Here is a 15889-nt window from a genome sequence, read left to right as displayed (position 1 = left end):
TAAAGGAGCGTCCCTTCACTCAGATTGTGCCCTCAAGTTCTAATCTCTCCCACTAATGGAAACATCCTCTCCCGTCCGCTCTCTCACCGGCACAGCGGTTAGCACTGCTGCCTCATGGGGCCCAGGGTCCCAGGTTGAATTCTGGCCTCGGGTGACTGTCTGTGTGGAGCTTGCACATTCTCCCCGTGTCTGCGTAGGTTTCCTTCGATAGGCTGAGTGGTCTCCTTCTGTACAGTAGGGATCCTATGATTCTAAGCCTCTCAGTATTCTGCAAGTTTCAATTAGGACCCCCCTCATCCTTCTAAGCTCCATCGAGTAGAGAGCCAGACTCCTCATCCGCTCCTCACATGGCAAACCCTTCATTCCTGGCGTCATTCTTGTGAATCTCCTCTGGAACCCCTCCAAGGCCAGCGTATCCTTCCTTAGATAAGGGGCCCAAAGCTGCTTACAATATTCCAAATGGGGTCTGACCAGAGCCTTATGCAACTTCAGCAGCACATCCCGGTCTTCTATTCTAGCCCTCTAGAAATGAAAGCTAGCACTCTACTCCCAAGCTAGTGATCAATTCTTGTTTTACATTTTATCATGTTGGCATAAATGAAGCCACTCAGCCCTTACATTCACTGTGCTACAGTAATATTGTTCCACGTCCTTCCTGTGTAAAAGGTATCGACTCATATCCATTCTAGTAACAGCCCTCCAGTAGCTCACCCACATGCCAATTCTTCATCTGTCAGCTTATTAGTGTTGATGTAGAGATGATTTTATAGTGTTGTGATGATATTGTGCCTTTAAGAAATGTATTTGTCATTTTTCTTATGCGGGATCTGTTGTGGCAGTTTGTTTATATTATTGGAAATGTTCTGTCTGTGAACAGCAGCACGGGATTGTTGCTGCAGCAGCATAATTGACCTTAATTGCTACAATGTTTGCTTTAATCTGAACTAATGCAAGGCCCTGGATGAAAGCAAAGTACTGCAGATACTGGAATCTGAAAACAAGAGAGAAAATGCTGAAAAATCTCAGCAGGTCTGGCAGCATCTGAAAGGATCTCTCTCTTTCGCCTTCTTACATACACTGCCAGACCTGCATATGTAATTTTTCAATCATTTTTCTAGAAGCAAGGCCAAAAGATAACTTGGCACACACCACGCCAGGCGTTTAGACTTAGTGTCCATTTTGCACCACAACCTGTGACATATTCCTCCCAAGATACTTCCAGAGCTTTGGGGGAATGCAAGATATTCACTAAAAATTACCACAGGGAGACGCTGAGGTGAATAATAGAGAAATGTTTAGAGGGGAAGCTTCATAAACACGAGGGAGAAAGGAACAGTAGGATAAATTGATGGGACGGATGAAGTGGGAGTGGAAAAAGGAGGCTCATGTGGAGCACACACACACCAGAATGGATGTGATGGGACAAATGGCCTCCTCTTGTGCTGTGAGCCTCTGAACAATCATAGGTAATAGGTTTTTTTTCCTTTATTCTTGCATGGGATGTGGGTGTCATTGGAAAGGCCACCGTTTGTTGTCCATCCCTGTTGCTCCCTCAGAACTGCAATAGATTCTGTGATCGAGAGCCTCGAGCGGGATTTGAATTCACAACCTTCTGGCTATAAAGGCAGAAGTGCTCCAACTCAGCCCCAGAAAGTGAGGTGACCATTTTTTTTTATAAGTTCTTTTGTCAGGTGTGTGTGTGCACACCATGCGTGTGCTTTTGCATGTCGCTAGCAAGGCCAGCATTTGTTGCCCATCCTTATTTCCCTTGAACTGAGAGACTTGCTCGGCCAATTCAAAGGGCAGCTACAAGTAAACCACATTACTGGTGTCACATGTTGGCCAGACCAAGTAACGATGGCAGATTTCCTTCCCTAAAGGACATTAGTGAACCAGATGGGCTTTTTTTTTTTCACACACCAATTAAAAGGTAGTTACATGGTCAACTAACTTTATATTCCAGATTTATTAATTGAATTTAAATTCCACCAGCTGATTTGGTGGGATCTGAACTCTCGTTCTTCAGCATTAGGCTGAGCCGACTGGATCACGAATGCAGTGTACTGATTACACCACCAGAAATTGAACCTTGAGCATTCGCCTGGGCCTCTGAGTTGCTAGTTCAACGACATTAGCATTACGCCACCACCTCCCCTGATTAATGAGAGATATCTACGGGAAGGAGAATGAAGATGTGTCGAGTAATGGTGACTCATCCATCTCCTGCAAGAACCAGATTTGTATCGGCCTCAGGCAGGGCCACTGCTGGGTATCTGTGACACCCAACCACCCCCCCCCCCCCCCCCCCCACACCTCTGACTCTCCAACAACTCGCACGCCACCTCCTGCCCCCCCAGGCGAGGCTGATTCAGGGAGAAGCAAATAAAAGTATACTTGGTAGCGTCAAGGCAGAGGCAGAAAGAGGCGGCAGCAAGATGTCTAATCAGAGGGCCAGCACTGGATTGTAATGATGGCCTGGACTTGGAAGCTGCCATAAAAACCAAATCACAACCTCCAGCCAGTAGAGGCCCCTGTTTGCAGCATGGGGAGGGGAGGGGAGGGGGTGCTGTGGGCGGGAGGGGAGAGGGATGGGGGGGCTGTGGGCAGGAGGGGGTAGAGTGGAGCACAGCAATGAATAGTTTATCCTCTCCAAACAACTAGAACAGGTAAAGATTTGAATGCCAATTTTCCCAGAGGGCAAACATGCCCTGGTCAATTACCCTGCCTGGGAACCATCTGAAAGTGTGATTTCAATCTCAAACTTCTCACCGTTCCAACGTTACCCAAGTTAAAAAAAAAAGTTAAGAGTTAAAACGTCTTCGAACTTCTAGGTAATGATTGTACAGATACAGGTGATCTCTTCCCCCATCTGCCACAGGACACCTCCCCCTCACTTGGGCCTTATTACTACTGCCCAGAGGCAAGAAGGTTATCCCTCACCACCCCCCCAATCCCCCTTTCTCTTTTACAGAAGAATTTTAACTCACCTGTGGATCAGGTGAGTTAAAACTATGGCCAAGTTTAAAGAAACTTGCTAGGTCAGTGAGAAGGTAAATTTGAGGTAGATTGGTAGGATTTGGTTGGGGAGGGGAAGGGGGTCAGGTCAGGCTTTGGGGGTGAGGTGGTGGTGGTCAGATTGGCCCTTGCGGGGCAGGGGCGATTGGGTTAAGCCTTGCCTCCTCCCCTACCCATGCTCTTTCCCACCGAGACAAGAGATCCCCCACCCCCCACCATTACATCTGGCACCCCTGCCCCCAACCTGCCCCTGTCTCCTTCCCTCAGGGCCTGATCCAACAGCACTCTCCAAGGCCCAATTGACTCTATCCCCGAGGCCTGACCCAAACCCCTTCTCCTGCAAGGCGTAACCCAATACCCCCTCCCCCGCAAGGGCCAACCTGATCACCACCACCTCACCACCCCCCCCCGCCCAAAGCCTGACCTGACCCCCTTCCCGTCCCCAACCAAATCCTACCCACCTACCTCACAAATGTACCTTCTTGCTGACCTAGCAAGTTTCTTTAAACTTGGCCGTACTTTTAACTCACCTGGTCCACAGTATAAGAAGAAGGGGGAGAAGGTGGTGGAGGATGGCCTTCTTGCCTCTGACTGAGCTGTCCTCAATGCTAGGCCCCAAGGACACATTGGACTGCACAGTCTGAGTAAAACACCAGGAGCAGAGTGACACTCTGCCTCTCCGCAGCGGTTCAAGCCCCAAGAGTTCCCAAATTGCAAGTAATTCTTGCGGCACTGCATACTTACATTCAAATCCCGAAAATACTCATTGTAGTCCAGGGCATATCCCACCACAAATTTATCTGGGATTTCAAATCCTACAACTGAAAAAAGGACAAGTAGTTTAGTATTAGCACCGTCACCATCGTTATGGTTCACGTACAAATGGGACTTCTCTCAACTCTACTCTCAGCCCCATTTGATCTCCCCAGTGCAGCACCTAACCGGTTGATAAAGTTATCCGATGTCTCGGCCTGAACTGCCGTCCGCAGAATTGTGTAGGAGAAGCAGGCTGTCCGATTCTTGATGCCTTGTTCTCTTTCTTTAAAAGGAGCCAGTTTGTCCAACTTCTGCACCCTCTCTTTCCGCATCGCACTGCTTTATGACACATTTTTATTTGTTCATGGGATGCAGGCATCGCTGGCTAGGCCAGCATTTGTTGCCCACTCCTAATTGCCCTCAAGAAGGCAACCCGTTGCAATCACATGGTATGGGTACACCCACTGTGTTATTGGGAAAGTCATTCCAGGATTTTGACCCATGAACAGTGAAGGAACAGAAATATATTTCCAAGTTAGGATTGTCGGAGACTTGGAAGGAGTCTTTCCAGCGGTGCCCTTTCAGTCACAAGTAGCCTTACATTAACACTGCAATGAAGTTACTGTGCAAATTCCCCAGTCACCACACTCCAGTGCCTGTTCGGGTACACTGAGGAAGAATTTAGCATTGTCAATGCACCTAACCAGCACGTCTTTTGGACTGTGGGAGGAAACCAGAGCACCAGGAGGAAACCCACGCAGACACGGGGAGAACATGCAGACTCCACACAGATAGTGACCCAAGCTGGCAATCAAACTCAAGTCCCTGTTGCTGAGAGGCAGCAGTGTTAATCACTGTGCCACCACACCACCCCTAAATACGACTGATTGGATTACACCAAGGACAGAGGCATTTGACGCGATGGACCAAATGGCCTCCTTCTTTGCCATATTGACCAAATGACTATGACTGAATGACCCTATGTCAGCTGTGATTTTCTTGAAAGCACAAAATCATTTTGAGTAATTGGAGGGGTGGTAGGCTTCAGCCCTCATCACATTTTTATTTATTTCATGAGATATTGATATCAATGGTAAATCTAGCACCAATTATTCATCTCCCCATTGCCCTAAAACCTAAGTGGTGGTTAAACCCTCAGTGCTGTTGGGGAGGGTGTCCCAGTATTTTGGTCCAGTGACGGTGAAGGGAGTCTGGAAGTTGTGTGGTTTTTACAGGGGGGGGCGGGGGGTGGAATGTGCAGCGATGGTGTCCCCATGCATTTATAGAATCATAAGGATTTACAGCATGGAAATAGGCCCTTCGGCCCAACTTGTCCATGTTGTCCTTTTATTTAAACCCCTAAGCTGGTCCCAGTTGCCCACATTTGGCCCATATCCGTCTATGCCCATCTTACCCATGTAACTGTCTAAATGCTTTTTAAAAATACAAAATTGTGCCCACCTCTACCACTACCTCTGGCAGCTGGTTCTAGACACTCACCACCCTGTGAAAAAATTGCCCCTCTGGATCCTTTTGTATCTCTCCCCTCTCACCTTAAAACAATGCCCTCTAGTTTTAGACTCCCCTACCTTTGGGGAAAAAAATATTGATTATCAGGCTGATCTGTGCCCCTGATTATCTTATAGACCTCAATAATATCACCCCTCAGCCTCCTACGCTCCAGAGAAAAAAGTCCCAGTCTATCCAGCCTCTCCTCATAACTCAATCTATCAAGTCCTGGTAGCATCCTAGTAAATCTTTTTTGCACTCTTTCTAGTTTAATAATATCCTTTCTTTAATAGGGTGACCAGAAGCGTACACAGTTCAGGTCACCCAATTCTGGTCACACTTCTGCTCTTTGTCCTTCCAGAATCAGGTCTGGAGTTGGAAAAGTGCTATCCAAGGAGGTTTGGTGAGTTGCTGCATTGCATCTTATAGATGGTTCACCCTGCTGCCACTGTGCGTCAGTGATAGAGGGATTGTCCATCAGGCAGCTTTGCCTTGGATGCAGTCGAGCTTCTTGCGTGTTGATGGAGCCGAATTCAACCAGAATGGCAACTGTACTGTTTTACGGCTGCAATCCAGGCAAACAGACAAGCAAGGTCACAGCTTTCAAGTCGGTTTAGGAAAGGATTACCGAAAACGCAATGCTGGTTCAATACTGTATCCCAGGAGACTGATTTAAAGTTAAGATACCCAATTAGCAGAAATATTATGGACAAAATGCAGACGTTCATCAAAATGGGTTTCTGCAAAATCCGTACTCCAGATCACCAAAATCCTATCACCACCTCTCCACATAAAGTAACCCATTTTTAACAGGATAAATACATAGGGGTAGAGCCTGGATGGGAGAGCTGGTGGTACAGGTTTGATGGGCCGAATGGCCTCCTTCTTCATTGTAGGGATTCTACTTATTATTTCTATTTCCTGCTGTGATTAAATCTTTACAGTCCAGACCCTCTGTCCATTTACCTCAAATCACCTTTAAAAAGCACTACCCCTATCCTGTGTTGCAGATTTGAATTCTAATCAATGCATGAATGAATTTGCACAAATGCATTCTCTGATCATTCCCACGCGCCTATCAAAAGCTGAAGCGATAAGCAGATGGTTTAAATCCAACACTGCTGTTTTGAAAGTCACCTCGAGACTCAAGTATTTCAATCCTCCCCTGTACATCCTCCCATTTTCCACCCTACGTACACTGGAGCTTGGCCAGAACTCTGCTGTCAACATCCTTTTTCCTCCTCACCCCTCGCTGCTTCTCGTTGACTGACACTGGCTCTCAAGTCTGGTAATGACTCCAGTTTAAAAAGTTTCAAATCTCACCATGGCCTTGTCTCTCTCTCCCTCTCTGATGTGGAGATGCTGATATTGGACTGGGGTGGACACAGTAAGAAGTCTCACACCAGGTTAAAATCCAACAGGTATCTCCAGGTCTCTGTAACCTCTTCCATTTTCTCGACCCTCTGATCGCTCCACCTTCCCTTGATGCTTTCAACTGCTAACCGTAGGTCACAACAAGTTCAGCTGCTGCTTCACAGCGCCAGGGACTGGGGTTTGATTCCTGGCTTGGGTTACTCTCTGTATGGAGATTGCACGTTCTCCCCATGTCTGCGTGGGTTTCCTTCAGTTGCTCCAGTTCTCTCAGTGCTGGTTAGACGAATTGGTCACGCTAAATTCTCCCTCAGTGTACACGAACAGGAGCCAGAGTGTGGCAACTGGGGGATTTTCACAGTAACTTCATTGCAGTGCTAATGTAAGCCTACCTGTGACACCAATAAACAAACTTGAAACTTAAATCACTCAGCTGTTCTCCCCTAAACCTCTCAACCTCTTTTTTTCCTCTTTCTTTAAGATCCCCCTTAAAACCCACCTCTTCCATAAAGACTTTGATCATCTGCCCCGATATCTCTTTTTGGTTTGGTGTCAAATTGTGATGTTCCTGTAAAGTATCTGGCATGTTTTACGACATTAAACCGTGCTATAAAAAATTGCAGGTAATCGCTGTTTGTTTGCTCTGCTCAAGACCGAGTAGAACAGAGAGCGAGAGGGATTTTACAGATCACAAACTTGAACACCTTGGCTCCAATACTTATTTATCAAAATGTGCCTTCCTCCAGTTAGTTGTCGCACAAGTTGGCCGGGTTAGATATGGCCAGGAGATGCCATCCACTGGGCGTAACTGAAAACACCCAGTTAGTTCCACTACGATAAAGGAGCACAGTGCTAAATGTTCTTTCTGGGACATCATTTAAATGAACGGAGTGTGGTACTTACAGTCTGGCTTATATCCGGAACTCCGAGGGGTCCTTTTCAACAACAAGCTGTGAATAGATTTAAAAGCTTTTTACTAGGCCATTTAATTACAGAAACTGCATTGATTTACTAAGCCAGCACAGTCGAACACTGAAAAGCAAAGTTTATTAGGATGCTACCGTGACTTCATGGTTTAAGTAATAACGAGAGGCTGGATAGACTGGGAGTTTTTCCCCTAGAGCGTAGGAAACTTAGGGATGATCTTAAAGAGGTCTATAAAATCATGAAGGGCACAAACAATCTAGGTAATCAACATCTTTTCCCAAAGGTAGGGGAGTCTAAAACTAGAAGGCATAGGTTTAAGGTGAGAGGGGAGAGATACAAAAGTGTCCAGAGGGGCAATATTTTCACACAGGGTGGAGACTGTCTGGAACAAGTTGCCAGAGGCAGTAGAAGGGGTGGGTACAATTCTGTCTTTAAAAAGCATTCAGACAGTTACATGGGTAAGATGAGCACAGAGAAATAATCAGCCAAATGCAGGCAACTGGGACTAGCTTAATGGTTTTAAAAAAAGCCAGCTTGGACAAGTTGAGTCAAAGGGCCTGTTTAAGAACATAAGAAATAGGAGCAGGAGTAGGCCATCTAGCCCTTCGAGCCTGCCCCGCCATTCAATAAGATCATGGCTGATCTGAAGTGGATCAGTTCCACTTTCCCGCTTTCTCCCCATAACCCTTAATTCCCCTGTCTATCAGAAACTGATAGCCAAGTTCCGCACACATGAGGACGGTCTCAACAGGGATCTTGGGTTCATGTCGCACTATCTGTAACCCCCGTGACTTGCCTGGGTTTGCAAAACCTCACTTACTGTACTGTCTGGAGACAATACACATCTCTTTAACCTGTGATCAGTGCTCCTTCCACACACATTGTCAGCCACTTCAGGTCTTGAACAGCAGGTTAGGTGTAAAGATTCGCATTCTAATCAGTAATCTGTAAACTGTCTGCGCTTTATATGCTCTGTCTGAGGCCAGAACTCTCCATTCACCTGACGAAGGGGCTAACCCCGAAAGCTAGTGAGTTTATTATCAAATAAATTGGTTGGACTTAAACCTGGTGTTGTCAGACTTTTTACTATCAGAAACCTATCCACCCGTGACTTAAATATATTCAGTGAGGCAGCCTCCACCACTTCAACGGGCAGAGAATTCCAGAGATTCACCACCCTTTGAGTGAAGAAGTTCCTCCTCAACTCCAATCTAAACTGCAACCCCGCCCCCCCCCCCCCCCCCCCCCCTTATCTTGAGGCTGTGCCCTCTAGTCCTACTATCCTTTCTAAGCGGGAAGAATCTCTCTACCTCTACCCTATCTATCCCCTTCATTATCTTGTATGTCTCTATAAGATCCCCCCTCAGCCTTCTAAAGTCCAACGAGTGCAGACCCAGTCTATTCAGTCTTTCTTCACAGGCTAACCCCCTCATCTCCAGTATCAGCCTAGTGAACCTTCTCTGCACTCCCTCCAAGGCCAATATATCCTTCCGCAAGTGCAGTGACCAAAACTGCACACAGTACTCCAGCTGCGGCCTCACCAGTACCCTGTACAGTTGCAGCAAGACCTATGAGGATGTGTCTAGGGCGGTGGATAGAGGTGAGCCGGTGGATGTGGTCTTTCTTGATTTTCAGAAGGCGTTTGACAAGGTACCTCACAAGAGGTTATTGCAGAAGGTAAGGGGGCATGGAGTTGGGGGTAGGGTGTTAGCGTGGATAGAGGATTGGTTGTCAAATAGGAGGCAGAGAGTGGGGGTTAATGGGTGCTATTCGGATTGGCGGATGGTGACTAGTGGAGTGCCCCAGGGGTCGGTGCTGGGGCCTCAGCTATTTACCATTTATATAGATGATCTGGAGGAGGGAACCGAGTGTAGGGTGTCGAAATTTGCTGATGACACCAAGATTGGTGGAACGGCAAATTGTGCGGAGGGTGTGGAGAGTCTGCAGAAGGATCTAGATAGGCTGGGCGAATGGGCCAGGAACTGGCAAATGGAATTTAATGTTGGCAAGTGCGAGGTGGTCCACTTTGGTAGGAAGGACTATTACTTACGTGGCGAAAAACTGCAGCAGGTGACGGTGCAGAGGGACCTTGGGGTCCTTGTGCATGAGTCGCAAAAACCCAGCCTGCAGGTGCAGCAGGTGCTCAGGAAGGCTAATGGGATGCAAAGGGGGATTGAATATAAAATAGCAAGGGGGATTGAATATAAAATTAGGGAGGTCTTGCTGCAGCTGTATAGGGCATTGGTGAGGCTGCAGCTGGAGTACTGTGTGCAGTTTTGGTCGCCGCACTTACGCAAGGATATTTTGGCCTTGGAGGGAGTGCAGAGGAGGTTTACTAGGCCGATGCCGGAGTTGAGGGGGTTGAGCTATGAGGAGAGGCTGAATAAACTAGGCTTGTACTTGTTAGAGTTTAGAAGAATGAGGGGAGATCTCATTGAGACATATAAGATGATGAATGGGATGGATAGGATAGAGGTGGAGAGACTCTTCCCGCTCAGAAAGGACAGTAGGACTAGGGGGCACAGCCTCAAGATAAAGGGGGGGCGGTTTAGAACGGAGTTGAGGAGGAACTTCTTCACTCAAAGGGTGGTGAATCTCTGGAATTCTCTGCCCGTTGAAGTGGTGGAGGCTGCCTCGCTAAATATTTTTAAGACGCAGGTTGATGGGTTTTTGATAAGCGAGGGGATTAAGGGTTATGGGGAGAGGGCGGGAATGTGGAACTGAGCCACGACAGATCAGCCATGATCTTATTGAATGGCGGGGCAGGCTCGAAGGGCTAGATGGCCTACTCCTGCTCCTATTTCTTATGTTTTTATATTCTACCTCCCTCGCTATAAAGGCCAACATTCCATTCGCCTTCTTGATCACCTGCTGCACCTGCAGACTGGGTTTTTGCGATTCGCGCACAAGGACCCCCAGGCCCTTCTGCACCGTAGCATGCTGCAGCTTTTCGCCTTTTAAATAATAACCCCTCCTACTATTATTTCTACCAAAGTGGATAAGTTCACACTTGCTAACATTATACTCCATCTGCCAGGTCCTCGCCCACTCGCTCAGCCTGTCCAGATCTCTCTGCAGACTTTCCACACCCTCCACACAATTTGCTTTTCCACTCATCTTTGTGTCGTCAGCAAATTTCGTTACCGTACACTCAGCCCCCTCCTCCAGATCATCTATGAGGCCCCAGCACCAATCCCTGCGGCACTCTACTAGTTACCAACTGCCAACCAGGACAGCACCCATTGGTTCCCACTCTCTGCTTCCTATTAGACAGTTTCCATGCTGCAATTCTCTATGACTCTATAACCTACCACTTAGAGAGAAAACTTTTGGGGGAGAGGCGAAGGCAGAATATTCAAGGTCTCTACATTAAAATACAATGGAATAGAGGAACACAGAATGGATTCTATAACCCAATGATGCTTTACAGCCTGCCTGTGTAGCTCAATCTGTCACGTCCACTTCAAAAGGAAGAGACTTGAAGTTCTATTTTGGAGATTTAACCTGGAGTGCTGGTATTGGCATATGGATGAAACATTAAAATTGAGAAGGATGGGGGTGGGTAGCAGCGAGAAAGATTTGTATTTTTGTATTTTTTCAAAGGAGGCGATGGCTGAGTGGTATTATCGCTGGACTATCAGAAACTCAGCTAATGTTCTGGGAACCCGTGTTTAAATCGCGCCACGGCAGTTGGTGGAATACGCATTTAATTTAAGAAAATATCTGGAATTAAGAATCTAGGGACGACCATGAAACCATTGTCGATTATTGGAAAAACCCACCTGATTCACTAATGTCCTTCAGGGAAGGAAATCTGCAGTCCTTACCTGGTCTGGCCTCCATGTGACTCCACTTCCATTACCCAAAAGCTCTGAGTGGATGAGCTGGTGGGGAGGGGAACCATACCACAGCAAAGTGGTTGGCTATTAATTGCCCTCTGAAATGGTCGCACAAGCTACTCAGTTACAGGGCAATTAGGGATGGGCAACAAATGCTGGCCCAGCCATGATTCCCACATCCCATGAAAGAATAAAAACAAAATGACCTCAAGATATGTAAAGAGTGCAAATCAACTCAAAACTCTCTCATTGGCTGGAATGCAGCAACCAATTTACTCACCGGAAGCTCCCACAAACAGTGACATGACAATGACCAGACGATCGGTTTTAGTGACATTCGGGGAGGGGGTAAGTATTGCCCCTGACACTGGGGAGAGCTCCCCTGCTCTTCTCTGAAATAATGCTCAGATATTTTACACTAACCCAAGAGGAAGTCCAGGGAGAGCAACAATCTCTCAGTAGTGCACCGGGGCATCAACCTAAATTTTAGTGCTCATATCGGACTTCAAAATTGAAGGGGGAGCAATGGTACAACCAACTGAGCGACAGCAGAGACTTTGCAATTCTCATGGTCATATTTGAGAGCAAACAGGACAATCCCAGTGCACCCTGGCCCACCATTCCCCTCCGAACCAATTTAACCGGTCACTTGCTGACAAGTGTGAATCTGTTGGTGACAGCAAATAAAAGTTGGTGAGCTCTCGCCTGACCCCCGCTGACATTCATCATCTGCTTGACTGCAGGGTGTCACAGGGCGAGAGATTGCACTAACTTCAAAATGGCAAAGTTGCTACTTCGGAATATGTGGTTGTGGCTGGGAGTGTGTGCTGTACACTGAAGAGATTGAGGGAAGATGTGATCTACTCACCTCTGAGGAAATCTGTAATGATTAAGCAAACAAGCCAGGCAAAATAGAATAACTGGAAAGTCCGATACAGGTTATTGAACATCACATTACTGACATAGCATAATGCGTCCAAAGGCTCCCCTCGATGTTGTAATTTCCATAACTCTGGGGTATATTGTACAGTACAGCAACCTGAAGAGCTTGACATGAGCTTAATGCAGATTGGGGAGTCAAGATATCAGTGTGTATGACAGCCACCTATCAACTTAACTGGATTACAGACTGTGCTAGGCCTAGGTGTACAAGAATCCCTGACAATCCACTTCCATTACCCAAAAGCTCCGAGTGGGTGAGCTGGTGGGGAGGGGAACCATACCCTACCTTGCTACTTTGACCATTTGGGGCTTGTACTTCTCCAGATGTGCAAGAAGTTTCCTCATGGTTCTGCCAGTTTCCACAATATCCTGGAGAGGAAAGCAACAGTGAATTAGTACCAAACTCCAGGATCCAATGAGTCGGGGGTTGCAGGTGGGCCGGGTACTTGGCATTGGGGAGGAAATGGAAAACGTACAAAGTATTTTGTAAAATTATTACCGGGAACGCATACCAGTACATACACACCCGGATAAACCACCTTCCTCCCACTACAGAGTGCTTGGGGCTAGAACATTGCAGGAGTAAGCCATTTGGAAACTTTGGCACAGAACAGGCTCATTCAGTAAAGCCACGTCTGAACTCCACTTTCCTGTCTGCCCCACTTGATCCTTAGTTCCGTTGTCGATCAAAAATTTGACTTCCCATCCCCATCCCCACGATCTTTCTCCATGATATTTCATAGGTGTCAACATCTTGGCTTCAGGGTAGCACGCTCACCCTGGAATTGGCACAATGGTTAGCACTGCTGCCTCACAGCACCAGGGACCCGGGTTCGATTCCCGGCTTGGGTCACTGTCTGTGTGGAGTTTGCACATTCTCCGTGTCTGTGCGTGTTTCCTCCGGGTGCTCCGGTTTCCTCCTGCAGTCCAAAAGGTGTGGGGGGGGTTAGGTGGATTGGCCATGCTAAATTGCCCTTTAGCTTCAGAAGGATTAGAACATAAGAACATAAGAAATAGGAGCAGGAGTAGGCCATCTAGCCCTTCGAGCCTGCCCCGCCATTCAATAAGATCATGGCTGATCTGTCGTGGCTCAGTTCCACTTTCCCGCCCTCTCCCCATAACCCTTAATCCCTTCTCTTATCAAAAACCCATCAACCCGCTTCTTAAAAATATTTAGCGAGGCAGCCTCCACCACTTCAACGGGCAGAGAATTCCAGAGATTCACCACCCTTTGAGTGAAGAAGTTCCTCCTCAACTCCGTTCTAAACCGCCTCCCCTTTATCTTGAGGCTGTGCCCCCTAGTCCTACTGTCTTTTTTGAGCGGGAAGAGTCTCTCCACCTCTATCCTATCCATCCCATTCATCATCTTATACGTCTCAATGAGATCTCCCCTCATTCTTCTAAACTCTAACGAGTACAAGCCTAGTTTATTCAGCCTCTCCTCATAGCTCAATCCCCTCAACTCCGGTATCAGCCTAGTAAACCTCCTCTGCACTCCCTCCAGGGCCAAAATATCCTTGCGCAGGTGCGGCGCCCAAAACTGCACACAGTACTCCAGCTGCGGCCTCACCAATGCCCTATACAGCTGCAGCAAGACCTCCCTACTTTTATATTCAATCCCCCTCGCTATGAAGGCCAGCATCCCATTCGCCTTCCTGACCACCTGCTGCACCTGCAAGCTGGGTTTTTGCGACTCATGCACAAGGACCCCGAGGTCCCTCTGCACCGTCGCCTGCTGCAGTTTTTCGCCACGTAAGTAATAGTCCTTCCTACCATTCTTCCTACCAAAGTGGACCACCTCACACTTGCCAACATTAAATTCCATTTGCCATTTCCTGGCCCATTCGCCCAGCCTATCTAGATCCTTCTGCAGACTCTCCACACCCTCCGCACAATTTGCCGTTCCCCCAATCTTGGTGTCATCAGCAAATTTCGACACCCTGCACTCGGTTCCCTCCTCCAGATCATCTATATAAATGGTAAATAGCTGAGGCCCCAGCACCGACCCCTGGGGCACCCCACTAGTCACCATCCGCCAATCCGAATAGCACCCATTGACCCCCACTCTCTGCCTCCTATTTGACAACCAATCCTCTATCCACGCTAACACCCTACCCCCAACTCCATGTCCCCTGACCTTCTGCAATAACCTCTTGTGAGGTACCTTGTCAAACGCCTTCTGAAAATCCAGAAAGACCACATCCACCGGCTCTCCTCTATCCACTGCCCTAGACACATCCTCATAGAACTCCAGTAAATTTGTCAGACACGACTTCCCTTTAATGAAACCGTGTTGCGTCCGCCCTATCAAGCAATTCCCTTCAAGATGCCTCGCAATTTCCTGCTTAATGATGGATTCTAACATTTTACCTACCACAGACGTTAAACTAACCGGCCTATAATTCCCCGCCTTTTGCCTGGCACCCTTCTTAAACAACGGCGTAACATTAGCCGTTTTCCAATCTTCCGGCACTTCCCCGGAATCCAGCGACGTCTGGAAAATAACCACCAAGGCATCCACTATCACCTCCGCCATTTCTTTCAGAACCCTCGGATGCATTCCATCCGGTCCTGGGGACCGGTAAGGTCGATTAGCAGGGTAAGTGTATGGGGATATGGCCTGGGTGGAATTGCGGCTGGTGCAGACCCAATGGGCTGAATGGCCGCCTCCTGTTTTACTTTTCCCGCCAACCCCAATCCAATAACAGCTTTTGCTCAAAAAATCTTAATCTAATCCAGCAATGTGTGGAAAAGATGTAAAATTTAGCTCAATCTGGCCTTGCTTTGTACAGAAGTAGATTTGAAAGAAACTTGATATTGGGAATGTACTGAGCATCCCCACTGCGCCCCGAAGCAGAATCACTAGCCGAGTACATCATGACCCACGTTGAGCTCAAAACGCAACCAGCAACAAGTATAAAATCTCAAGAATGCTAAACTACCTCTATTTTGCCCAAAGCTCATGTGATTAGCCAACCACTTGATCTTCACCTCCCAGTCCTGCCTTCCTATGGACTAATTTCAATCTCTCCGTGAGGAACTCAACAGAGGTCAGAAATAGCATTATATAAAATAAAACATTTTACTTCAAGGTTCACCATGGCCTGAAGTCGCACAACATGACACAGGCTTTTGGAGACTTGCTCTGAATCAATGCAGTCGGGAGATATTGGCAGTCGGTTAAGGAGAATTTGTCCCCTAGGCCTAGCACCAATGATGGCCAAATGATTTGATTTATTACTATCACATGTATTAACATACAGCAAAAAGTATTTCTTGTGCGCTATGCAAACAAAGCATACCATTCATAGAGAAGGAAAGGAGCACAGAATGTCATAGAACGAGAGTAAACAATAGAATTAGAAGGGATGCTCCACACCTTGCTCCAGCACCATCTTGGAAAGCGTTCAATGGTGACAGGAAATTTTTTTTAAAAGGTAACCATAAAGCGCAGGAGCAGAAGTAGGCCATTTGGCCCATCGAGTCTGCTATGCTACTCAATGAGATCATGACTGATCTGATATGATTAT

The 15889-nt window shown here is 47.2% G+C and overlaps 1 protein-coding gene across 2 annotated transcripts in view; it reads right to left on the bottom strand.

Moving 5' to 3' along the window:
• Positions 1–15889, bottom strand: part of LOC145341774 (hypoxanthine-guanine phosphoribosyltransferase-like) — a 51834-nt gene that overhangs the window by 2337 nt on the left and 33608 nt on the right. For both annotated transcript variants that reach the window (XM_080186695.1, XM_080186696.1), the window contains 3 exons: positions 12646–12728; positions 7555–7601; positions 3760–3836 (listed from right to left, as the gene is read on the bottom strand). In XM_080186695.1, coding sequence (XP_080042821.1) covers positions 3760–3836; positions 7555–7601; positions 12646–12728 — 207 coding nt within the window. The remainder of the gene's footprint in view (positions 1–3759; positions 3837–7554; positions 7602–12645; positions 12729–15889) is intronic.

This window comes from Carcharhinus amblyrhynchos, chromosome 4, assembly GCF_965287045.1.
Source record: "Carcharhinus amblyrhynchos chromosome 4, sCarAmb.v2.hapA, whole genome shotgun sequence".
In the NCBI taxonomy this organism is placed as follows: Eukaryota; Metazoa; Chordata; class Chondrichthyes; order Carcharhiniformes; family Carcharhinidae; genus Carcharhinus; species Carcharhinus amblyrhynchos.
The sequence above is the reverse complement of the archived record's forward strand: the minus strand, read 5'-3'. Positions and strand labels throughout refer to the sequence as shown.